Source organism: Mustela nivalis (assembly GCF_964662115.1).
Source record: "Mustela nivalis genome assembly, chromosome: 4".
In the NCBI taxonomy this organism is placed as follows: Eukaryota; Metazoa; Chordata; class Mammalia; order Carnivora; family Mustelidae; genus Mustela; species Mustela nivalis.
Window position 1 is genome coordinate 108,518,636 of NC_139023.1, and position 27,437 is coordinate 108,546,072.

The window sequence follows — 27,437 nt, forward strand, 5'->3', positions numbered from 1 at the left end:
CATTCTTCCTTCTCTTAAAACTTACTGTTGGAGATGCCACTTCCAAATAGGAATAGTTCTATGATTCATCTCACTGTCAATCTCATAGGGAGAAAGATGTCTCCTGCATAGAGACCCACTAAATATTTCTGAACATGACCTTCAGCATACATCATTTTGAGAGGGAGTTAGATGAGTAAGTAAGGTTCTTCAAGGCCTACTAAAAACAAGGCTGTGAATATAACCCAGCAATTCTGACTTCGAGTTTTGTGGTATTTCAGGAGTACTACCTTAAGATGATCCTTCTTTTTATGTAAGGGATAATTCTTGCCATACTGAACATAATAGATGACACTAGGAGTCATTTGATTTCCTAAAGTTTGAACATAACAAATTGATTAGAATTTTACTTGTAGACCTTTCTCTAGGGCTAACAAAAATTTTGCAACACTGCTGTTCATGTTCACATATCCCTCAAAAATCACACTCAAAATTTACATCTTTTAAGTTTTCTAAGCTTATCAAGATAATTTTTAGTGCCTTATCCAAATATGTTCAGCTGGGTCCAGGAATAATTGTGTTCTTTTTAAAAAATCACTTAAATTAATTTTCTTTCTTTTCACATTCAACTTACAGAATTAACTTCTGGATTTGTATTGAGTTGATAAAACTCTAAAGAAATGATATCATATCAATTAGAGCTATTATAACTGGCAATAATCTCACTTTTTTTTTTCCTACCTTAGTATAATCAGCATTTACAGGAAAAGAAAGGTTACCCAGACCATTTCTGTTCATGGGTCTAATCTGCTGAGATATACATTTTTTTCTATAAAACCAATGTCAAAGGTAGTCATGAAAAGCTCAAGCATCAAAAGTAAAAGTCTTCTTTTTTTATAGCAAAGAGAAGGAAATGCATCATAAAATATTAATCAAATTTAACTACCTAACGATTTTATTTTAGTCCTTGATCAGTATGAATGGACATATCCATACTTCTACATCATTGCTGGGATTACAAATTATACCTATTTTTATAAGAAATGGAACATCTTTAGGGAAAACAGTACTTGAACGGTCTTTACCCAGCACACATTTAATACAGGACTGCTTATATGTGAGATAAATTTAAGCACTAAGGGCGTTGAAAATGCTTCCAAGTCATTGTGTCAGCCCTACTGTTATGGGGAAGCTCAGTGATAAGACCAAATATGGGAGGGGAGTCTTCAAGGCAGACAGATAGTGATAGATTTATTCACTCTTTCATTAGCTCATATATTTACTCTTTGATTAAGAAATATTCATTGATGGGGCTCTTGGGTGTCTTAGTTGGCTAAGCATGTGCCTTCAATTCAGGTCATGATTCCAGGGTCTAGGATTCAAGCCCTACATTGGGCTCCCTGCTTAGTGGAGAGTCTGCTTCTCCTCTCCCTATGCCCCTCCCCTCTGCTCGTGCTCTCTCTCTCTCTCTCAAATAAATAAAATCTTTAAAAAAATATTCATTGATCACTTACTGTGTGGAATGCACTTGTCATCACTGAAGATCAGTGATCAGTTGAAATAATACTTTCTTAGCCTTCAAGAACTGCACATACCTATGGGGATGATGATATTAAACAATAATTGAAGACTTATTTAATTGCAAGTATAACTATGACTGCAAAACCGAGAGTGGTATGTTATGAAAGTGTATCACTGGAAACCTGATAGAACTAATGGATTGAGGGAAAGTTGAGACCCAGAGGTTCAGCAAGAGTTAGAGAACAAAGCCCATAAATCTTCGGTCAAAATAACTTTTGAGAGAGATAGTCTAATATCCGGGATAATATACTAGAAGTGAGTTAATTATTTTACAATTTTATAACCTTCAAAGGCAGAGAAAAGTTATGACTGAGATGATTAGTTACGAATGCCCTATCTAGCCTCTTTTTCTTCTTTACTAACAGAACCCAATTTTATTTGAAGAACAATGTACCCAGCTAAAAAGACTACTTTTTTCAGGTTGCTTTATAGTGATAGGGTAGTTATTTGAATAGTTTTAATTAATGAAAAGGAAGTAAAAGTCATCAGATTGGGAAAGTTCTTCAGAGAAGGTTGTTCAGTTATACACATTTTTTTTGGCCTTTTGTTTTTTCCCTCCATTTCTGAAATGAGAATGTTATGGCGAGAGCTATGGTGCATATTTTGGGAGCAGAATAATGGGGGCTACAATATAAGAACGGTGCAAGAGAAAGCATGGAAGGGCCTACATGTCCAATGCTATTGTGGAGCTCCTATGCTCCTGCATTCTTAATGTCCACTTTCTTTCACTGAGGGAATAAAAGAAAAATTTGCCTGCAAATACAGAAGGCAAATAAAATCTTATCTGAGGAAACATCAGAGAGCTATAAATCCTCTCCCTGCTCTTATATTGATGAAGAAAGAAATAAATATTCAAATAAATATATTTGTTTAATGAGCTATTTATATGTTTATGCGTCTGTACAAATAAATATACGTATACATATGTTTCTGTATTTATACAAGTAATTGTATTTATACAATAGGTAACAGAAGAATTGAAAAGTGAAGGATATCATTTGTAGCTACGGTGATCAAGAATGGAAGAAGAGGCTCTGCTTGAACTGGGTTTTATAATTGTTAAGTTTGCCTCCAAATTTATTTATTTTATTTTATCTTTTAAAATATTTTATTCATCCATTTGAGAGAGAGAGTGAGAGAGAGCATGAGAGGGGAGAACGTCAGAGGGAGAAGGAGACTCCCCATGGAGCTGGGAGCCTGATGTGGGACTTGATCCTGGGACTCCAGGATCATGAACTGAGTTGAAGACTGTCGCTTAACCAACTGAGCCACCTAGGTGCCCTTACTTCCAAATTTAAAAAGAATTTTAGTGCCAAAGAGAATATTCTGAAAATTTTTTCCATAGTACTCAGGAACCAATATACTTTTCCAGCAGAAGTTGGTCGTGCTTTTGTATAACTTCTTTGCCACTGTGATGCTGATGGTTTAAGATTGAAGACCTAAAGTTTAAAGAGATAATACAGTTGTCAGGTATATTTTAGGGCCCATAGCAGGATTGTTTTGGTAGTTAAGACAAGAAAGGGATAAAGTGAGAGAAGTTACAATAAATATAACTAATGATTTTTAGATATGGGAGAGGAAGGTGAAGAAAAAATGGAGCTTTCTATTTTCAGAGCTGGTTAAATAAGGAATTATTGTAGGTAGGTGAGGTAGTTGGGGAAGGAAAGATAAAGGGGTTTTATTTTAAGGCAGTCTGAGGATAATGAAACGAAGATGTCAGCAAATAACTAGAAATTTGTGATTCAGGTATGAATTGTATGATAGAGAAATTAGGTGAAATCAATGGTTTTATTGTCTACTTATTGCCAGCACTTTTTATTATTCTTTACTGAATCTTGAAGTATCGTGGTATAGCTGACATTTTTAGTTCCTTTTATAAAACAGTGGTAGGGTAAAAGTCTTCTCTAGTGTGTCAGGAGATTATGGGCAATAAAATTAGTATTTTCTATTTTTGCCTATCACTTATAATTAACAGTTTAATTTTATATTTGTAGTAAAATATTTTTGTTCTAAAATAACACTTATTCCTTCCTAAGTTAAATATTTAAAAGTGTATGTGTTCAAGATGATGAATGTTAAGAAAGCTGAAAAATGGCAAGGGTAACTCTACATGTTCATAATTATAATTTGTGACAGGCAGATAATTTGATCATCATCTGAAATGCCTTTCTTCTCTATAAATCTGAAATTAAGCAACTTGGATAAGCATATTGGTAAATTGCTTGTTTTGTTTTTTTTAAAGTTTTATTTTTATCTTATTTTTATTAGTTTCAGAGGTAGAATTTAGTGATTCATCAGTTGCATATAATACTAAGTGCTCCTTACATCAAGTGCCCTCCTCAAAGCCCATTACCCAGTTACCCCATCCCCCCACCCATCTCCCCTCCAGCAACCCTCAGTTTGTTTTCTATAGTTCAATCTCTTATGGTTTGCTTCCCTCTCAATTTCTTCTAATTTTATTTTTACCCCCTCCCCATGTTTATTTGCTTTGTTTCTTAAATTCCATATATGAGTGAAATCATATGGTATTTGTCTTTCTTTGACTGATTTATTTCACTTACATAATATCCTCTAGTTCTATCCACATTGTTGGATGGCAAGATTTCATTCTTTTTGATGCCTGAGTAATATTCCATTGTATAAATTCCTTTAATCAAAGTTTTTAGCACATTCAGAAAAATTTCACTACACTTATGGCCTGTAATTTTTTTTACTATATATATCTATATATCTATATCAAAATCTTTAGTCAAATATATATAAATATGTATATATATTTGACTAAAGATTTTGATTCAAAGCTTTGATTGAAAGTTTCATTGAAGTCTTCTTAATTGATAAGCTTCACTATAAAAGAAATTCCAGTGATTTTTTTTAATAATTATATATTTGGGATTTTAAAATGAAATTTTAGACTGGAATATACTTAGGCATGAAATAACATCCAGAACAATTTATGCAAAAAATGTAATGAAAATTTATTTTAGCCAAAGCATAGTTAGTGGTCTTTATTATATTATGCTTTCTAACATTTACTTATATAAAATGCTGTCAGATCTGTTGTGTATTGCTTTGGGCTCATCCTTCTAGTGATAATTTACCTGATAAGTACCATAAGATTAAGATTCTACTCTGCCTTTGTGGCTCTGAGTCACTCTTTTGAGTTTGGGGTTGAAGGCCTGAGGGTCTGTTTAATTTCTTCCTTCAAGTTCCACCCTTCAAAGTATTCAGCTTTACTCTTTAGCTTCCTACCTCGTTCAAGTTTAAGTTTCTTGAAGAGGCTTGTATTTGGGCATGGGAAATTTTGTAGGGCCTTCAACTTGGTTGACAGAATTGAATAAAATCACAAAGTATGTGAAATGGTTTTTCTAAAACATAAACGGGGTGATGTGTTTTCCTTTGAGGTTGGTTGAAACCAGTGATTTTTTTTTTAAACTGCCTGGGATACTGTCTTTATGTGATTCCCAACAACTTAACCACTTTTCATTGTTGTTTGTTTAGGGCTTAAAATACTAGAAGCTTTTCTTTTAAATAGCCAGTTGACATCTCTCCAGGCAAGGAAGATATCTCAGGATTACACATAGTTTCACACCTAATAGAATTAATAATGCTAATAACAACAATGATGGCAGTAGAAGGAAACACTAGTGCTTATTATGTGTCAGATACCAGTCTAATACTTTTACATATATCAATTATTTTAATTCTATGATTATGTCATTTTTTGATAGGGCCTGGATTTTCCAGGTGAAATCAGGATACCTTAGATTTACCTTTAATTTGCGTTGAGGCATAGCTTTTATTTCATCAGGCATTTTAGCACATTTTTCCCTCAGTTTCTACTTGCTCTTGTTGCCCCTGGAAGCTGGACATGGCTTCTAGCACTGCCAGCCCCTCAAAAGTAAGGAATTTTTAATGCTCTGTGTTTCTTTGAAAAACTGGCTACCAGTTCAAAGGCTGTCATTTAAGCCTATGACCTAGATTCATGTTCTAGCTAAAAAACTAAACCAGGAGGATGTGAATCAGTCATTTTTAGTTTTTTGTGCCAGGACTCATATCTGCTGCAAAGTATGTGAAATTTTTTAAACAAAGGCAAGGGAAACAAATAACTAGATTAAAAAAAAAAAAAAAAAGCATGAGAAATGTCTGTCATATCCACTCATCGTGTGCCTGTGTGCCTTTCTTATTTTCTGTGATGTCTATAAAGGATCCCCCACAGAGATCTGATGATCTTACCTCTACATACTTTTTTTTCCTATATACTGTTTTTTCCTGAAATGGTGTTTAGAGTACCATCTGTAGGTATTGTTTAAATTATTGCTCTTAAACAGTGTTCCAGATTTGTCTTAGTAACAATTTGTCTAGGAAATTGACTTGAAATATCAGTCTCTTAGATAAAATGAGAATTGGCAGCAGCCAAAGCCATCAATCATATACAGGCTAGAGACTGGAAAAGGAATGGGTGGTGATGCCAGGCAGGGTGTTACAGAAGCCATAACCATGATAGCTTCAGATGAGAAAATTAAAATATATAGTAGGTACAATCAAGAGCTTTGCAAAACTTCCCTAAACACTCTGAGTCTATTGTGTGCATGCAAGATTTCTTTGTGCTTTGGCACTCTCTCCCACTTTGCCTTCACACACCACAGAAGCAGCCCCAAAAGATCCAGAAGTCATCTTTGGAGCTACTACTGGTATTGTTTATCTTCAGCCTACCCTTACTAAATATTCTGTTGATGCTGGCAAGCAAACAACTGCTGACATATTTTAGTTGACTTACAGAGTGTGGTATTTGCTCTTTGACATGGAACTTAAAGCAGAAATGTGGGTTTTCATATAAGAATTTCCTCCCCAATATACATACCATATTTAATGATTGTTTGGAAATAGAAGATAATGTGGTTGGCATATGCTTGAAGGAAATAAATGCATGAGAAACAAGAGAAAGTATGTTTTATAAAGTATGGCTTCTCGATGGACTTTAAAAGTATGATTTTTCAGTATCCAAATTTGACTTACTTGAAACATTAAAATACTTCCCCATTAGCCCAAACCCTGAATTTCATTGTTTATTATTGAAATTAACTTTTGTAGAATAGTAAGATTATCTATTGCTTTTATGGAATTAGGTACCAATGTAAGTATTTTACTGTTTTAACTCATTTATTTCTCATAACAACCCTTATGACATATGATATAAATACTCTTATTTTCTCCACTTACAAATGAGGAAAGTAAGAATCCCACAGTTTAAGTGGCTTGCCTAAGGTCCCTAAAAAATTAAGGAGCAGATATTTGAAACCCAAGTCTAGAGCTGGAGTCTACACCATTAGCCATGTAAGTGTCCTGCCTACTGGAAAAACACTGAAACTCGAGAAGTTGTTTTTTTATACATAATAGAGATGAATAGATACATTACATAGAATATGTCATATTTTAAAATAATTTAAGGAAAATGAGTTAAAAAGTTTTTCATTGAAATAATGAGTTAATAGTTTATAAGCATTAATTGTGCAACAAATATATGATATTTTATATTTAATTGAGTTTAGAATTATTATTATAGTTATTAATTTCCATGTGACTTATGTTGATTAAAAATGTTAATATAACTGTAGAGCATATAAACAACTATAAATGATAAAAGGGGAAGGCTTTCAACTTAATTGGAATCTATTAAAAATGAAATAAGCAGTCTCATTTTTAGAATGAGTAAAGTGTGCTCACATAGAACAGTATAGTAGTGATAGTATTGCTTCTTATGAAAATAATCATTTTCATCCCTGTATGAAATTTGATTTTCATTATAACATTTGAAAATGAAAGTTTGATCTATAATATGAAAGTTTTTTTTTAAAGAATATGGTCCTAAATTTCATAATTTCATAATTCTGTTTATTTTACCTTAAGTTTTGACAAGCAAATTTACAGTCTTATCAGAAGGGTATAAATTTAAGAATAGTCTTTTAATTTTTTTTAATTAATTAAGAGAATTTTCACATTTTTCCATTTATGCCATTGCTTAGTGTGAACATCTGTGCTACATGGTTTTATGTATTTTCTACGTAAGACATGTTAATGCTCATCCATTGGAATTCTTTCAGGATATTCCAGCACCTGGCAGCTATGATGTTCAAAAATCATATGAAATGTCCCAAGTTCAACATAAATACATGCCACCTCGTACTTTTGTGGCTAAACTGAAACATGCCTCCTTTCTTAGCACAACTCCACGGTGCCTGCAGAAAAGGACTGATGGGCCAGGTAAGTACAGACTGTTATTTTAAAGCTTTGAGAAAAAACAAAACAAAACTAAGGTTTCCATGTAAAAATAGACAATTATAAACATACCTTTATATTTGCCATGTCTCTTTTAAATATATAGGATAAAAAAGATATCTGCTTCCAAAGGGAAGGTGAACCATGAGAGACTATAGACTCTGGAAAACAATCTGAGGGTTTTGAAGGGGCAGGGGGTGGGAGGTCGGGGTACCAGGTGGTGGGTATTATAGAGGGCACGGATTGCATAGAGCGCTGGGTGTGGTGCAAAAATAATGAATACTGTTATGCTGAAAATAAATAAAAAATTTTAAAAAAGATATCTGCTTATTCCCTGAAAGATTTTAGATTCTTTTTTCAACTGTAAGATTTGTTTGGAGTTTTATGACTCTCAATTTTACCAAAGACCATCTTATGAGTTTTAACTTAAAGTTAGTAAAGTCATTTTCTATTAGGGAAAAACCCAAAATTCTTAATATGCTAGAATTGTTAGAGGAGAAAGGCAATCAACCTATGATTTGTAAAGTCATATTCAATACATATACTATGTTATTCTCATGGCATTATTTTAATTTTTCTCAACAATCAAGAAAACATCCATGTAAGAAAAAAATAAACATTTTTTGGGGGAAATAGAATTCCAAAAACAATTTTGATTTTTAAAATTGGGATTAGTTCAGCTGCTAGTAATACTATTCTTAGACTAAAAATGAATGCATTAACTTTCCTTGGTAATGAAGTTAAATCAGTTAACTGTATTATTTCACACAGGAAAACTAGATAGAAAATAGGAACAATAGTTTCAACAATAATTTTGAAATATATTTCCACCAAACAACCAAACTGTTGTAATGGCTCTTTATGAGAGTATTAAAAGAAAAAAATGAAACAAAATGGAGAAACTAATCCAAGGGTTTCTGATGAAAAAACATGTCAGCAAATGAGAATACTCAGAGAGCCTGTGATCCATAGAGGCTTACTTTGTTTCTCATTGTCTTTCAATAATCAAGTATATTGCCCAGTTAAAGGTCTGTTAAACACCAAAATTTAACTTTTTAAAATTTTCTTTTTCTTCTCTTGAGTTACTGTACCATTGCTGATTTTGTCAGGTTTTAGCTTTGTTATGCAGAAGTGGTGCAGGGAAATTAATTCTTTCAAGTTCTGATATTACTATGTTCACCATCACCAAGCACAATCAAATAATAAATAAATACCCACTTAAGGGTCTCTTGAAATAAATTATGATGAACTTCATATTTTCTGAAGATTATTTTTTTTCTCTCTGCCTTTACTGCTCTGTTCCATAAAAATTGTTGTAGTTGGAAGGTATAGGAGTTTCAGTTAGGTGACAGGATTGGCACTGCGACTTTTCATTGTTTCAGGATTTGACATAGGGCAAGTAAATTCACTAATGGTTATATTAGTTTCTATTTTACAAAATTCAGAAAATATTTGCCACCCACTTGGCTCTCTTGAGAATACTAAAGATTAACAAGACCATATTTCAAAGTCATTTTCAGAAGCTCTGAAGCTCCTTAGAAGTATAAAATTTTATCAGAAAAAAATTGATATTTGAAGGTACTACCTGATACTATGATGTATAAAATTTGATTTCATCTGACATGTGCAGATATTATAGTAATTAGAATTGTTCATATTTTTAAAATTAATCTACTATTTAAGATATACCATCTTGAAAACATGTCTTGAATATAGATTTAGTAGGTGACCAGGGCCAATTCAATTAAGATCTGTGCTTCATTCTGGTAATTGAAAATTAACATCCATTTGTCCTAATTCTCTTACACTGATCCAATCAAGGAAAAGATATTCAAGTGTGGTATTATCAACTCTCTAAATAGATTCCTCATTTTTAATTGATTTTTACTTAAGCTAGGTTTTTTATTAATGAGTATAACAAAGAATTCTTGATTCTTTTTAGTTTATGCATAGTAATATGGTCTGTTCTAAAATGAGAATAGCCCATTTCTGTTTATAATTCTTAATACCATCTAACTTTTGCTGGGAATACCATCTATCTTAATATGATAAGTCTTGTGATTTAAAAAAAAAATCATTGGCATATAATCAAAAGATACAGGGATAGTAGTTCTGTTGGTTATATGCTTTGTATCAATTTTTATCCTATGAATAATATCCTTTCATATCATATCTTAGAATTCAATTAAGAGAGAAGTGTTTTTTTCAAGAAACAACAGATGTTGATGAGGATGTGGAGAAAGGGGAACCCTCTTATATTATTAGTGGGTATGCAGACTGATGCAGCCACTCTGGAAAATAGTACGGAAGTTCTACAAAAAGTCAAAAACAGAATTACCTTATAATCCAGCAATTGCATTACCAGGTATTTACCCAAAGAATACAAAAATGCTAATTTGAAGGTATACATACACCCCAATGTTTATAGCAATGTTATCTGCAATGCCAAATTATGGAGAGAGCGCAAATGTCCATTGACTGATAAATGGATATAGAAGCTGTGATATATCTCTATCTCTATCTCTATCTCTCTCTATCTCTTATCTCTGTATCATCTATCTATGATCTCTATCTCTATTTCTATATAATACTTACATACAGTGGAATATTAGCTATAAAAAAGAACAAAATCTTGCCATTTGCAATGGGTGTGTATGGAGATAGTATTATGCAAAGTGAAATGAGCCAGTTAGAGAAAGGCAAATACCATATGATTTCACTCATATGTGGAGTTTAAGAAACAAATTATCATAGGGGGCAAAAAAAGACACATGCAAACCAAGAGACAGACTCTTAACTATAGAAAACAAATTGTTGGTTACCAGAGAGAAGATTAAGAAATGAGGTTTGCATGGGGATGGATTAAATAGGTGATGAGGATTAAGGAGTGCACCTATCATGACGAGCACAGGAGATGTGTGTGGTTAAGTCACTAAATGGTACACCTAAAGCTAGTTAATTAACATTGAATGTTAATAACTTGAATTTAAATAAAAACTTTAAAAAATATTTTTTAATCCTATTGTCATTTAAACATTGGTAATTTTATTTTACCTTAATACTAATGGGAAGGACCTTTTTCAGTTATACATCAAATATTTTATAAATCAGATAAAATTATTTTGTGTGTTATGTGTGTATATACATATACACATAAATGAAACTGTAAAATGGAATCAATTTATAGAGCATGGTAGGCATGTTCATTCCTCGAGTCATAATATTACTAAAAATTCAGTATTTTGCCTTATAGAACTTAACATGTATATTGTTATCTTTCTACCCATAAATAGAATAATTGGCAAATTAAAATTGATTACTGGATATTTTACATTTGTAGTTATGTAAGTGTTAAGAAATGAGGTTGCAAATGATAAATTATGAGTTACGAGTTTGGTTGATAAACGGGTAATAGTTCTATGGGATTTATCAATTTATGGAGCATTCATTCAGTCACTCAACATTTATATTGATATAGTTATTTCAAATTGTTTTAGAACTTTTACTAACATCATAGAAATAATTTTGTTTTATTCATAAATGAATAGTATAAATATAAATGTAAAATTCATTTTCTTTAGTCTAAATTAAGGAGGGAAATAGTATATTTGCAATCAGTATAGGTTAGACCATTAAATGTTGTATAACCAATGAAAACACATTAGAAAAATTTAATGAAGAGATTATTAAATGAGGTGCATCACATTATAAAGGAATCTACTCTTATTGCATCAAGTTTTAATTCATAAGTATGTAAATGATTTTGTGATTGATCCAGCTCAGGTTAAGTAAAATTTTAGCTAAGTGGAAAAGGTCTTAAACATTTCTTTATTGCTTATATTGACCTGTTTTTGGACATTTAGAGGAGGGAAATTCTCAGCAAATTTATAAAGAAAATGAATGAAAATATTGAGTGTAGAGAACTGGGGGGTCTCATACAATGTGGTGGAAGTATAAGTTGAGATCAGTGATTCTCAAGGGCAGGCTGGCAGAATGTTCAAATATATATGCCATTTAACCCCAAAATCCAATTTTTGGGATTACCCTAGGGAAATAATTAATGGTATACTCCAAATTTAAGTATCAAGGAAGTTCACCAAAGAACACTAGTAATGAAAGTTTAAAAATGTACTAAATGAAAGAAGAATGGGGTTTAGTTAATTCTCATACATCAAATGGATGGAGTCCTATGAAAATTTTAAACATGGTATATATATTTAAACCTGGTAATAAGATAAGATTTATTTGATTAATCATTTCACAAATATGCACTGAGGGTCATTTAATAAATATGCATTCAGTCTTCTTTGTATTCACCACTATTCCAGGGCCTTGAACAAAATATAAACATTATTGTTTCATAGAGCTTAATTTGAGGTATAGGAGACATTTAATAGAATAGAAGAAATAGATCAATAGATTGATAGATGAAAGCAAAGAAAAAATAAACAAAGAGAGAAAAGAAGAAAGAAAAAAGAATGAATACCAGGTGGTTATAAATGCTATGAAGAAAGATGAGAGAGAGAAGGAAGATGGAGTTCAGAATGGGTTGAGTATAGTTTCAAAGTATTTTTTTTTTTAAGATTTTGTTTATTTATTTATTTGACAGAGCAAGAGATCACAAGTAGGCAGAGAGGCAGGCACAGAGAGGGGGGAAGCAGGCTCCCTGCCGAGCAGAGAGCCCGATGTGGCGCTCAATCCCAGGAACCCGAGATCATGACCTGAGCCGAAGGCAGACTCTTAACCCACTGAGCCACCCACATGTCCCTAGTTTCAAAGAATGGTATCAGAGAGGCCTCACTGAAAAATAATATGTAAGTAACCTCCTTCAGTTTGTTAAAGATTTTGTTTTGCTTTTGTTTCCTCTAAATGAATGTACATTGCTTTATAGTAAATAAAACTTATTTAAAGTTTTTAAATGAAGAAAAACAATTGAAGCTTAAAGCATGATTTTTATTTTTAAATGAATGGAAGATTCCACACCGTGTGTGGCATGTAAGACAATATTTGAAGGCCGAACATAAAAGGTATTGAGACTTACTTTATGTTGAAAGTATAGATCATTTTTCATGAAAATAACATTGTGATTTCTGCATCACATTCCCACAGGAATTTATTTCAGGAAACAAATATATTTTATCTTGGAAGTTAATTGAACATATACCATGCAGGTAGTTTTGTTCACCTTTTCAATAAACATAAGTAATACCTTTGACATAAAAGTCAGTGTAGTGTAAAAACTAATTATTTATTCTATTTTCTCAGTGGCTTATAATATGATAGCCTCAGAAATGCTATAGAGTTCATTAAAATGCAGTTTATCCCTTTTGCTAGGTACTGTTAATCTAGTGCAGTAAATACATAATTTTTGTTGTTGCTTTTCTATAGCTTACAGAAATGCTTTTGAGATGTTAAAATGCAAGATAATTCTGAGTATACGCAAAAATAGATAAGATCAGTTTTGAGGATTTGTTGATTCTGTATCTTTTAAAAAATATTGGATGGGTGGTTCATTCAGTTGACTGACGTGAGTTGGGTTCCATGCTGAGCATGGGGTCTGCTTGCGATTCTTTCTCTCCCTGTCCCTCTGCCCCTCCCTGCCTCAAGAAAATGATGGAAATGTTATTATTGAAAATGAACTAATTTTATTATTTTCAATCTCAATTTTGTTTCATTGGGCACTTTATATACATTTCAAATAAATTATTATTTATACATAGTTTGCAAGTGACCTTATTTATGTATTTATTTATGAGCGAGAGAGATTGCTGAGCAGGGAGCCCGCCTTGGGGCTCAGTCCCAGGACCCTGAGATCCTGACTTGAGCTGAAGGCAGAGGTTTAGCTGATGGAGCCGCCCAGGTGCCCTTCATATTTATTAATATACATTCATATATATATTGTAAGCAAAATTATCTTATGCATATATATTCATATATTGTAGGCAAAATTACCTTATGCATAGTACATTGAGTTTTTGGAGTTATTCACTTTTTGAATACTAAAGAATCTTGAAGACTATGGGAAAAACTTCATTTGAGAAGGAGAGAATAAGTATGCAGGGGCACGGGTAGGAAAGAACTGGTACACAGTATTTAGAATATAAAGGATAATAGAATCAAAGTTTGATGTAGAGTTATGGCCTGAAAGTAGAAAATGTTATAAAGGTATAAAGAATAATTGATGATATATGTATTTTATATAGACATTATATAGAGGAGAGCTTATCTCAAACATTTTGTGGGTATAACTTTATATAATGGAGTGAATTATAAATTGATAAAGCAAAGAGGCCACACATTTAAAAAATAATTACATTAGCCTGGAACTAAGAGGGATAGATGCAGTATATAAAATAAAAGGAGGCCTTTGGACTTTCCAATTTCTATAGGTAGGAAATTGGCTGAAAAACCACCTAGTTGCAAACACAGGCTCTTTTCATGGAAAAAAAAATGACTTAAGAGAACAGAACCAGAAACCCCCAAAATGGAGTCATGAAACATATTAGAGCAACTCCCAAGTAATTAGGACTGGATCCTAATCCCGGAACTGGCAACATGTACTCTGGTGGATTTGAAATGCCCTGAGACTCTGATTGCTCTGTTCTTCCTGTCTTTCTCTTTCTCCTTTTGAATAGCTGTGTTGTTAGCCTTTATCTTAGTCTGTTCTACCATTAGTCTATAGAATATCTGTGGGGCAGTAAACTGTCTCTTTAGTTCAAGGCCTTTAGGTTGAGAAGAATGGTGTTTGGGGCGCCTGGGTGGCTCAGTGGGTTAAAGCCTCTGCTTTCGGCTCAGGTCATGATCCCAGTGTCCTGGGATCGAGCCCCGCATCAGGCTCTCTGCTCAGCAGGGAGCCTACTTCCTCCTCTCTCTGAATGCCTCTTTGCCTACTTGTAATCTCTGTCTGTCAAATAAATAAATAAAATCTTTAAAAAAAAAAAAAGAAGAGAAGAATGGTGTTCAAAGAGTTGTACAGAGGAACTAAGTCAGAGGAGTCTGATACCATCTGAACCAGAATTCGATGACAAGATTCTGAACTTCAAATTAATGCCACAATGGGGTGAAATTTGGGAGTTCTCACAGTAGGGTGGCTTGTATTTTATATATGGGAGATATGAAATGTGGCAAGAGAATGGACTATAGAAGATTGTGTTTTCCAAAGTTTTTGCCATTATATATTTCATGCTATATGTTCTTCACACAGTTCAGAATTGACACTGCTGTCATTGAGTGCTAGAGTTTATTTCTAGTTCCCTGGTGGCCCTTTGGTGTTGCTTCTGTAGAGTGTGGCAAAAGAGTTGCTATGTGACTTTTGAGGCTAAATTGTAGAAACTTCATGCACTTCTGGATGGTCCTCTCTGAATACCTACTTTTGAAACTAGCCATCCTACCAGTGCACAAACCAAGCAGCCAGGCAGAGGTCCGTGAAGAGGAAATGAGGCTCCCAGGCCTAGCTCCCAACCAACATCCTGTAAGGACTAGCCAGCCTTGTAAGTAAGTGGAAGTGGAAGCAGAACCTTTAGTACTTAGTCAGGCTGCCCCAGCTGACACCCTGTACTGCTGAGATAAACCTTCTCTTCTGAGTCATGCCTAAAGTACAGACTTTTGAGCAAAATAAATCATTATTTTTATTTGAAGCCACTGGTATTGGGAGGTAGATTTTTATGTAGCAGTAGATAATCAGAACAATTTCTAAGCAGAGAAAGACAAATGAAGGCAGATAAAGTTAGTGCTAAGTAAAAATATGGAATAATCGGACTGGTGGGCAAGACAAGGCTTCAGAATAGCTCTCAACGGTCATGTGGTCCAAGAATAAGAAGTTGATATTCTATGCAATTTATTAAGTTGGAGATGTGTTCAGGCCTACAATTGAAGTTGAATCAAGAGTAAGGTTAAGTCCAGGACTAGAAAGGCTTTTAACAGTAATATTAAACTAAGAAATGTTTGATAAAGTAATGTAATAAGATGATCCATGTTCTGATATCATGTAAGAAGGTAAGAGAGAATGTTAGAGTTGGGTAAATAATTGCCACACAAAGGAAAATTGCTCAATTTAGATAAATTAATGATTAAAAATGGTGAGTTTTATTTGAATGAAAGTTTATAGTTTTCAAAACATTTTACATATATTTCTGGATCATTACAACCATCTTATGAGGTAATGATCACTGTCTTTAAAAGGGAGAAAATAGAAAGTTAGGTAATTAAAAAGAAAAAATTTGCTTATATTAATACAGATAGAAAATAGTAAACAGGAATAAGACTGAAATGTTTCATTTTTTGTTCATTCATTCATTCTTTATAAAAAATAAATTTTGAGCACATCCTATGTTTCAGGCATTGCTATGAATAAAGGAGTACTACTCAATCCTTATCCTTAAATATCTTATATCTAGCAAGGGAAAAAATGTCCACAGATAATTATAATAAAAATCAATTATTAGTGTCCCCTGTGTCATAATTTTTTGCAAAATCACATATAAATTTATTGGTAAATGGATGAATTGATGTTATTTGAGAGTGAAAGTCCAAGATTGGCAAACATTTGAATTACATTATTTTCTTCAAATTAAATCAATGGAAAAAATAAAAAGCTAAGTACAGTAATATCTATATTATAGAAAGACATTGGAAATAAAATGACTGCTAATGTTAGACAATTTGACATAATACACAGAAGTCAGTGGAATATAATTTGATAATGAAAAATCATAGCATTTTCTACTACAGTGCATGTTTCTTTCTTTCTTTCTTTTTTTTTTTTAAAGATTTTATTTATTTATTTGACAGAGATCACAGGTAGGCAGAGAGGCAGGCAAAGGGGGAAGGGGAAGTAGGCCCCCGCTGAGCAGAGAGCCTGACGTGGGGCTCGATCCCAGACCCTGAGATCATGACCTGAGCTGAAGGCAGAGGCTTAACCCACTGAGTCACCCAGTAACCCACTGAGTCGCCCCATACAGTGCATGTTTCTTTAACGTGAATTAGCTCATATACTATGTTATTTAAGAATGTGCCAAAGAGGGCGCCTGGGTGGCTCAGTGGGTTAAGCCGCTGCCTTCGGCTCAGGTCATGATCTCAGGGTCCTGGGATCGAGTCCCGCATCGGGCTCTCTGCTCAGCAGGGAGCCTGCTTCCTCCTCTCTCTCTCTGCCTGCCTCTCTGCCTACTTGTAATCTCTCTCTGTCAAATAAATAAATAAATCTTAAAAAAAAAAAAAGAAGAAGAATGTGCCAAAGAAATCAATAAAACTCAGAAATTGTCTTGGTTCAAATGCAGTTATGTTTTGAGGCAACAAGTATCAAACTTTCTTATGATTAAGGGAGAAAGACTTAACGATATATGAAGAACTTAGCCAAAAAGTACATAATTGTGCCTTTTAGTACTGATTGTTACTAATCTGTTACACTTTTCACCATGTTAAGATTTTGAGGAAGCGGAAAGAACAGATAAAGAGGTTGCAAAGACAGTTCTCTTTGTATTAAAAAATCAAACCAACCACAACCCCCTCATAAAACAAAACAAAACACCTCAAAACAAAACCTCACAACAAAAATCCTTGACTCACGAAGTCTTCACCTCAGATCAGATTTTTATTATTATTTGAATTTTTGTTATTGATGAAACTTGTTTTATTAGGAGAGAATGCCCTCAAGAACCTAGTCCTTGAGAAGGAAAGAAGCATAATCTCTAGGGTTAAAGGCTGCAAAGAATGGGATGACACTGATGCCAAGTGGAGATTTAACTCCACTTTTTAATTTTTTAAATATTTTATTTGTTTATTTGAAAGACAGAGAGCAGAGTGAGAGAGAGCATAAGCAGAAGGAGAGGGAGAAGCAGACTTCTTACTGGGCAGCGAGCCCGAGGGACTCAGTTCCAGGACCCCGGATCATGACCTGAGCCAAAGGCTCAGAACTCTGTCAATGCACAGGTTTCTAAGTTCTTTTTTGTGTGTGGTAAAATACATATAACATAAAACTGATCATATTAACCATTTTAACAAGTTTATTTATTTATTTTTAAGATTTTATTTAGTAATTTTATTTATTTTATTTTATTTTATTTTATTTTTATTTCTATAGCGATTTATTTTACATGTTTCACATGTTGAATAACAAAATATTGTGATTGTATATGGTACATATACCCCTTGCTCATGCATACTTTGATTCTTTTAAAACCATTGTGCTCTTTTTTTTTTTTTTTTGACTTTTTATAAACATATATTTTTATCCCCAGGGGTACAGGTCTGTGAATCACCAGGTTTACACACTTCACAGCACTCACCAAAGCACATACCCTCACCAATGTCCATAATCCCACCCCCTTCTCCCAAACCCCCTCCCCCCAGCAACCCTCAACAAGAAATCCAGCCGAGACCAAGTTATTTAGTAATTTTAAAGGGAGAGAGCACCTGAGCAGGAGGAGGGCCAGCAGGAGAGAAGCAGACTCTGTGCTGAGTGTGGAGCTTGACCCAGGGCACAATCTCAGGAACCTGAGATCATGACCTGAATCTAAACCAAGATTCTGATGCTTAACCAACTGATGCACCCAGGTGCTTCATTAACCCTTTTTAAAACATATATATTTATTTATTTGAGAGAGAGAAAGAGCATGAGTGGGAGGGAGAATGGGACAGGGAGAGAGAATTTCAAGCAGATTCCATGAGGAGCACTGAGTCAGATGTGGGGCTTGATCCCACAACTCTGAGATCATGACCTGAGTTGAAACCAAGAGTCTGAGGATTAACCAACTGTGCTGCCCAGTCACCCCAATTGTCTTAACCATTGTTAAATGTGCAGTTCTGTGGTATTAAATACATTCATAGTGTTCTGCAACCATTGCCACAATCCATACTCAGAACTCATTTCATCTTGTGTAATTGAAACTCTATAATCATTAAACAGTAACTCCCTGTTACCTCTCCCTGACCTCAGCCCATAGTATTAGCCTGGGAGTGGATGAAGGACCCACCATGCTGTGGGGAATGTAAAAAATGATAAGGCAATCTTCATACTTCCTTCCCTGGTATATACTATGAGGAAGTGAATCTTAAGAGAGAAAGAAAAAAGAAATTGGGGGGAAGGGCTAATATGATTTTTATTCTGTTGTAATTTTAATTCTGAATAACACCCAGCTGTGTCACTGGCCAAACTACTACTCTAGATTCAGGTCTGGTTACATATTCACCATAGTTTCTGTACTGTTGGTTGAAAAGAATCTAAATATGCCAGGCACAGGTTGTGCTAGTTTGATATACCACTCCAACATGGAAGAGTTTTATTGAAAATAATGTGATATTAATATTAGGATAAAGGGAGAGGATTAGGGGGAAAGGAAGGAAAGATGGGATGGGAAGGGGGAAGATAGATTTTCTTGACCTGGTTGAATGGTAGTAAAGTGTAAAGTGCAGAAATGTGTGTGTTTGTTGGAGAGAGGATGTTTCTTCTAAAGCCAGGGAATATAATCCTAGAAATTAGGAGAATCAAAGCATAAACTGTTACTAACCAAACAAGAAGAAGGGAAAATTAGGGAAATAGAAGGAGATAGCAAAACTGAAGATTGTTATATTCTTGAAGTAGTTTTACTTTTTATATGTGATTACTATAATCTTTGTAGTCAGAAATTATGATTTTACAACTGTTAATTTTATACACATGAATTAGAAAACCTAGTATCTTACTTTAGGTTTAATTGTTTCCGTGTAGGATAATGTTACAGTTGAACACATGAAAATATGTTTCAGTTAGATATAATGTATTTTCTCTCTCTCTTTTTAAAAGATATTTTGTTTATTTATTTGACAGAAAGAGACATAGTGAGAGAGGGAGCACAAGCAGGGTGAGTGAGAGAAGGAGAAGCAGGCTTCCCACCGAGCAGGGAACCCAAGGTGTAGGTCTCGATCCCAGGATCCTGAGATCAGATCTGAGGCATGGAGACCCCTGTAATATTCTTTTCAAGCAAGCTATGTCTACTTTTGTAGAGCCAGTCCTCTTTGGAAATGCTACACAACGGTTCTAAAATTAAATTAGAATTCAGACACTTGGAACACAGAAAAAGAGCTCTTTTTATAGTAGAAAATATATTAAAAGTTTTAAAATAGTTTAATGTAGGATTATTATATAAAGTTAAATAAAATGTATACAATTCTATGAATTTATTATGTTATGAGAGTTTTATATGGTAGCCTTACAGAAAGATTATATTAACCAATTTGTTATACCTACAACTGCATTTCAATTAAAACACTTAACAATTTCCTTGTTCTTTTTGAAATATTTTGAAACCCATTACTGTGTCAGTGAGTTGACATTGCTCTCCAATTGCAATAGATATCAAGTGATAAAAAGTGATTTTTTTGGTACCTTACTTTGAAAAGTCAGCATTGGTTACCTGAATATATTACAATTCCTTTAAAACATTATTCCCATGTTGTTAAATGTTTTCATTTCTGAGCTTAAGATTATATGTGCAGTTTTTTCTTCACTACCGAGTGATATTCATTTTGAGGACATGTAATGAAATGTAGAATTCTAAGAAATGATACAATATTAAATATATATTTTAAAAGTCTATTTTTTATACATAAAGCTAAATTATACCAACATAGGTTCAATGTGTCCATCTCTACCCACTTTGGATATCATGTAATTTTTATTATAAATGTATTACAAAGCAATAATGGAAATAACAAATTTATATTTCCAGGAAACAATGAAACCTCATGGCTTTACCTACTAATAAAAAAACTGTTACATTAAAAATATTATAGAAAAGTACATAAATTATTAATTCATATGTCAGTGCACTTTCATAAATTGAACTGTCCATGTAACAATTATCAGATGAAAAAACGGAACACTATAAGCATCCTTAACCCCTCCCTTAACTCTGTCCTAGTCACTAAACATTATTCTGGCTTCTATCATCATTTCTTTATTTTCACTATCTTCAACTTGCGTTAATTGAGTAATGAGGTGTATTTTGTTTATGGCTTCTTTCACTCAACCTTATAATTTGTGGCCTATAAACAATGTTGTTTCAGGTGGCAATCATGAGTTCATTTTCAACATAAGAATGTGTCACAGAAGCACCTGGCTGACTCAGTCAGTTAAGTGTCTGACTCTTTTTTTTTTTTAAGATTTTATTTATTTATTTATTGGCAGACACAGATCACAAGTAGGCAGAAAGGCAGGTAGAGAGAGAGGAAAGGAAGCAGTCTCCCCACTGATCAGAGAGCCCAATGTAGGGCTTGATCCCAGGACCCTGAGATCATGACCCGAGCCGAAGGCAGAGGCTCAACCCACTGAGCCACCTGGGAGCCCCAAGTGTCTGACTCTTGGTTTCAGCTCAGGTCATAGTCTCATATATCATGGGATGGAGCCCAAAGTCAGGCTCTGTGCACAGCAGAGGGTGTGCTTGAGATTCTTTCCTTCTCCCTCTGCCTCTCCCTGACTCTCGCATTCCCTGTCTTTCCCTCTAAAATAAAATAAATATTCAAAAAGAAGATATCACAATTTCTTTATCCATCTTACTCTTTACGAATGAAAATTTGGGTTATTTCCAGTTTAGTGCTCTCATGAGTATTATTAATTTTGAATATTGAATATTGAGTATTGAATAGTTAATAGTGAATATAAATATGCATTTCTCTTAACTGGAGTTTCTGGGTCATAGTGTCTGGTGGATGTTCCATTTTATTAGATCTTACCCAACATTTTTCTAAGTAAATGTAGTGATTTATATTCCCAGCAGTAATGTATAAGAGTTGCAGTTGTTCCACTATCTCTCTAACGTATGGTGGTATCTATCTTTTTCATTTGAACCATTTTAGATTTAGGAGCATTTCACTGAGGCTTTATTATCCATTTTCCCAATGACTAATGAAGTTTAACATTTTCTCATATGTTCCTTGGTCATTTGGATTTTTATTGAGAGTGCCTTTTCGTGTCTCTTTTCTATTCATCAATTATGTTATTTTTATTATTGATTAGTAGTTCTTAATATATTATGGTTATATTTGGTAGTTATACATTCTGTAAATACTATCTCTTTCTGATTCATTTTTCAGTTTGTTAGTGATTTCTATTAATAAATGTAACTTCTCAATTTTAATATTGAATTTACTAATCTTTTCCTTAATTTCACTGCTTTTATATCTTGTTTAAGAATTATTTCCATATCGTAGTTCTTAAATAATTTCATATACATTTTATTGCTTTGTTTTTCACAATTAGATCTATAATATCATCTCAAGGATTGTACTACATCACATGTATTTATGAATGAGGTTAACCTGCAATATTCCTTTCTTGAATTTTCCTTGTCAGTCATTGTTGTCAGATTTTGTTTGTTCCTTCTGGTTTTAAGAAAAAGGGTTTTGGAAAGTTTTTAATTAATTATTCCTCTATTTGTAAGTAGGTAGTTTCAAAATCTCACTGGTTTATAGCAATAGCATTTATTTATTTTTTGCCTCTTCCTTTTGCTTTTAGTATTTTTGGTATCATTCAGTTCTACACTTATCCTAATTTACATTATCATATGTACTTTGATCTTTGTTATTTAAAACTATATTTAAAATTTTCAAATGTTTATAGCCTTATTGAAAATATAATTTTTATAGATATTAACTAAGTTTTAAATTTTGTAAGTCAAGAAATGTTATTTACATACTACCCAGTTTTTGAAATCTCTTTAAACTTGTTTTATAGCCTAATACATAGTATTTTAGTAAATATTTCTCTTACACTTATAAATGTGTATTTGTCAATATTTGCATGTAATGCTATAGGTCAGCTAGACCAAGGTTATTTATTGAGTTTTTCATATCTTCTCTATCTTGTTTAATGTATTAATTATTTTGAGAGGTATGTCAAAAAACCCCACTATAATGATGTATTTTACAATTACTCCTCATGGTCTGTTTAACTTAAAATTTTTTGAATCAATACCATTATAGGTGACTACATATTATAGACTTCTGTTGAACTGAATATTCTGTCATATTATAATGCCCCTCTTTATCTCTACTAATATGTTTTAGCTAAATCAGCCTTTTGGTTGTTGTTAGAATTTGTCTCACATGTCATTCTTTATTCTTTTTCAACTATTCTCTGACTATATGTTTTTTTTGATTTTTTTTTTTAATTTTTATTTTTTATAAACATTCATTTTTATCCCCAGGGGTACAGGTCTGTGAATCAGCACTCACCAAAGCACATACCCTCCCCAATGTCCATAATCCCACGCCCCTTCTCCCAACCCCCCTCCCCCGAGCAACCCTCAGTTTGTTTTGTAAGATTAAGAGTCACTTATGGTTTGTCTCCCTCCCAATCCCATCTGGTTTCATTGATTCTTCTCCTAACCACTTAAGCCCCCATGTTGCATCACCACTTCCTCATATCAGGGAGATCATATGATAGTTGTATTTCTCCGCTTGACTTATTTCGCTAAGCATGATACGCTCTAGTTCCATCCATGTTGTCACAAATGGCAAGATTTCATTTCTTTTGATGGCTGCATAGTATTCCATTGTGTATATATACCACATCTTCTTGATCCATTCATCTGTTGATGGACATCTAGGTTCTTTCCATAGTTTGGCTATTGTGGACATTGCTGCTATAAACATTCGGGTGCACGTGCACCTTTGGATCACTATGTTTGTACCTTTAGGGTAAATACCCAGTAGTGCAATTGCTGGGTCATAGGGCAGTTCTATTTTCAACATTTTGAGGAACCTCCATGCTGTTTTCCAGAGTGGCTGCACCAGCTTGCATTCCCACCAACAGCATAGGAGGGTTCCCCTTTCTCTGCATCCTCGCCAGCATCTGTCATTTCCTGACTTGTTGATTTTAGCCATTCTGACTGGTGTGAGGTGATATCTCATTGTGGTTTTGATTTGTATTTCCTGATGCCGAGTGATATGGAGCACTTTTTCGTGTGTCTGTTGGCCATCTGGATGTCTTCTTTGCAGAAATGTCTGTTCATGCCCATTTCTTGATTGGATTATTTGTTCTTTGGGTGTTGAGTTTGCTAAGTTCTTTATAGATTTTGGACACTAGTCCTTTATCTGATATGTCGTTTGCAAATATCTTCTCCCATTCTGTCAGTTGTCTTTTGATTTTGGTAACTGTTTCCTTTGCTGTGCAAAAGTTTTTGATCTTGATGAAATCCCAATAGTTCATTTTTTCCCTTGCTTCCCTTGCCTTTTGCGTTGTTCCTAGGAAGATGTTGCTGCAGTTGAGGTCGAAGAGGTTGCTGCCCGTGTTCTCCTCAAGGATTTTGATGGATTCCTTTCTCACATTGAGGTCCTTCATCCATTTTGAGTCTATTTTCTTGTGTGGTGTAAGGAAATGGTCCAATTTCATTTTTCTGCATGTGGCAGTCCAGTTTTCCCAACACCATTTATTGAAGAGGCTGTCTTTTTTCCATTGGATATTCTTTCCTGCTTTGTCGAAGATTAGTTGACCATAGAGTTGAGGGTCTATTTCTGGGCTCTCTATTCTGTTCCATTGGTCTATGTGTCTGTTTTTGTGCCAGTACAATGCTGTCTTGATGATGACAGCTTTGTAATAGAGCTTGAAGTCCGGAATTGTGATGCCACCAACTTTGGCTTTCTTTTTCAATATCCCTTTGGCTATTCGAGGTCTTTTCTGGTTCCATATAAATTTGAGAATTATTTGTTCCATTTCTTTGAAAAAGATGGATGGTACTTTGATAGGAATTGCATTAAATGTGTAGATTTCTTTAGGTAGCATAGACATTTTCACAATATTTATTCTTCCAATCCATGAGCATGGGACATTTTTCCATACTATGAGCAACTCTACGCCAACAAATTTGACAATCTGGAAGAAATGGATGCATTCCTAGAAACATATAAACTACCACAACTGAACCAGGAAGAAATAGAAAGCCTGATTGAAACAGTCATTAAAAAATCTCCAAACAAACAAAAGCCCAGGGCCAGATGGCTTCCCGGGGGAATTCTACCAAACATTTAAAGAAGAACTAATTCCTATTCTCCTGAAACTGTTCCAAAAAATAGCAATGGAAGGAAAACTTGCAAACTCATTTTATGAGGCTAGCATCACCTTGATCTGAAAACCAGACAAGGATCCCATCAAAAAAGAGAGCTATAGACCAATATCCTTGATGAACACAGATGCGAAAATTCTCACCAAAATACTAGCCAATAGGATTCAACAGTACATTAAAAGGATTATTCACCACGACCAAGTGGGATTTATTCCAGGGCTGCAAGTTTGGTTCAACATCCGCAAATCAGTCAATGTGATACAACACATCAATAAAAGAAAGAACAAGAACCAAATGATACTCTCAATAGATGCTGAAAAAGCATTTGACAAAGTACAGCATTTCTTCCTGATCAAAACTCTTCAACGTGTAGGGATAGAGGGCACATACCTCAATATCATCAAAGCCATCTATGAAAAACCCACCGCAAATATCATTCTCAATGGAGAAAAACTGAAAGCTTTTCCGCTAAGGTCAGGAACAAGGCAGGGATGTCCATTATCACCACTGCTATTCAACATAGTACTAGAGGTCCTAGCCTCAGCAATCAGACAACAAAAGGAAATTAAAGGCATCCAAATGGGCAAAGAAGAAGTCAAATTATCACTCTTCGCAGATGATATGATACTATATGTGGAAAACCCAAAAGACTCCACTCCAAAACTGCTAGAACTTGTACAGGAATTCAGTAAAGTGTCAGCATATAAAATCAATGCACAGAAATCAGTTGCATTTCTCTACACTAACAACAAGACAGAAGAAAGAGAAATTAAGGAGTCAATCCCATTTACAATTGCACCCCAAACCATAAGATACCTAGGAATAAACCTAACCAAAGAGGCACAGAATCTATACTCAGAAAACTATAAAGTACTCATGAAAGAAATTGAGGAAGACACAAAGAAATGGAAAAATGAGTATATGTTTTAGTGGGTCCCCTTTGTTACTAACATATTTGGGAATAGGTGGATTTTGTTTTTATAACCAGGTTACAAAATCTCTGTTTTCTGTTGTTTTCTACTTTTCTGTATTTATGTATTTCTTAGCTTTTTTTTTTTTTTTTTTTTTTTTTTTTAATGACTCTACTGATCTGGAACCTATATACTCTTAGTTTTGCTTTTTTAGTAAATACCTTGGTGTTGCTACATGCACACTTTTTTTTTTTTTTTAAGATTTTATTTATTTATTTGACAGGCAGAGAAGCAGGCAGAGAGAGAGGAAGAGAAGCTCTCTGCTGAGCAGAGAGCCTGATGTGAGGCTCGATCCTAGGACCCTGGGATCATGACCTGAGCCGAAGGCAGAGGCTTTAACCCACTGAGCCACCCAGGCGCCCTGCTACATGCGCACTTAATAATGTTTATATTTCATCAAGATCTTTGTTTTCTTGAATAATGCTTTAGCTTTGTTTTCTTTAACCTTACAAATTGTCTTCTGCAATAAATTGCTATTCAATTTCACCTATATCTATCATTTTTTAAAATTTCCTTTCTAAAGCTCAGACATTCCTTCTAGGGTCATTTTTTTTTTTTTTGAAGTATATCTTTTAGAAATTTCTTTAGTTACAAACTTTCGTGATAGGTACTTTCATTTATTCATTCAAGTCAGTACCTATTATATACTGGTCATAAAATAATGTATACAAAAATTCCTGCTCCCATGGAACTAAAATTCTAGGGAGGAAAACAGGCAATAAGCACGATAAAACATAAAATATATAGTTATATTCTGTAACAGAAAAAATAAAGCAGAATAATGTGATATAAAATTTTAGATAGCATAAGTGAAGTCTTACTGAGAAGGTAACTTTTGAATCAAGACCAGAAAGAACTGAGGGAACATGAATTTATCTAATGAAAAAGCACTGTAGACAAAGGGAACAGATTCTACAAGAGGGCCTGGCAAAGTTCAAGATACAGCAAGTAGGCCAATAGGCTATTGCCAAATGAATTATTCGGAGATTAGTAGATGTGCCCAGAGATGTAATGCATATCCATATGATGATATATGACTTGGTAGGTTATGCTTCATGGTGAGATGGAAGGCTGTTAGAAAGTTTTGAATGGACTATTGATAAGATTTTTAACAAGTTTACTCTGTACATTATAGACTGGAGGGGAGCAAGAGAAGAGCAGTTAATAAGCTATTGCTGTATCAGTGAGAGATGATGGTGGCTTGGAATAGAGTGCTGGCTGTCAGAGTGGTGATAAGTGTCACAGTCCAGGTATTTTTTGAAGGCAAAGCTGATAGGATATGCCATTGGTTCTAATGTAGGCTGTGAAACACAGAGAAGCTAAGATGGCTTAGAGGTTTAGGTCCAAGCAGCTATCACAGGAGATTTGCCAGTAACTTAGATGGAGACAAATCTAAGAGGTGATGATTTTGGAGAGATCATCAGGGGCTTAATTTTGAACAAATTAACTTAAAAAAATAGAAAAATGTCTTAATGTCATCCTTATTCTTGTAATACGGCTTTGCTGTCTGTATCATTCTATCTGGTATCTAATTTCCTTAGCACTTTAGTCATATTACTGACTTCATGATCACTGCTGATGATTCAGTCCT

The 27,437-nt window shown here is 33.9% G+C and overlaps 1 protein-coding gene across 2 annotated transcripts in view; it reads left to right on the forward strand.

Moving 5' to 3' along the window:
* The window catches only part of STPG2 (sperm tail PG-rich repeat containing 2), a 591,266-nt gene that overhangs the window by 250,467 nt on the left and 313,362 nt on the right, over nucleotides 1-27,437 (forward strand). For both annotated transcript variants that reach the window (XM_082729100.1, XM_082729101.1), the window contains exon 12: nucleotides 7,665-7,824. In XM_082729100.1, coding sequence (XP_082585226.1) covers nucleotides 7,665-7,824 — 160 coding nt within the window. The remainder of the gene's footprint in view (nucleotides 1-7,664; nucleotides 7,825-27,437) is intronic.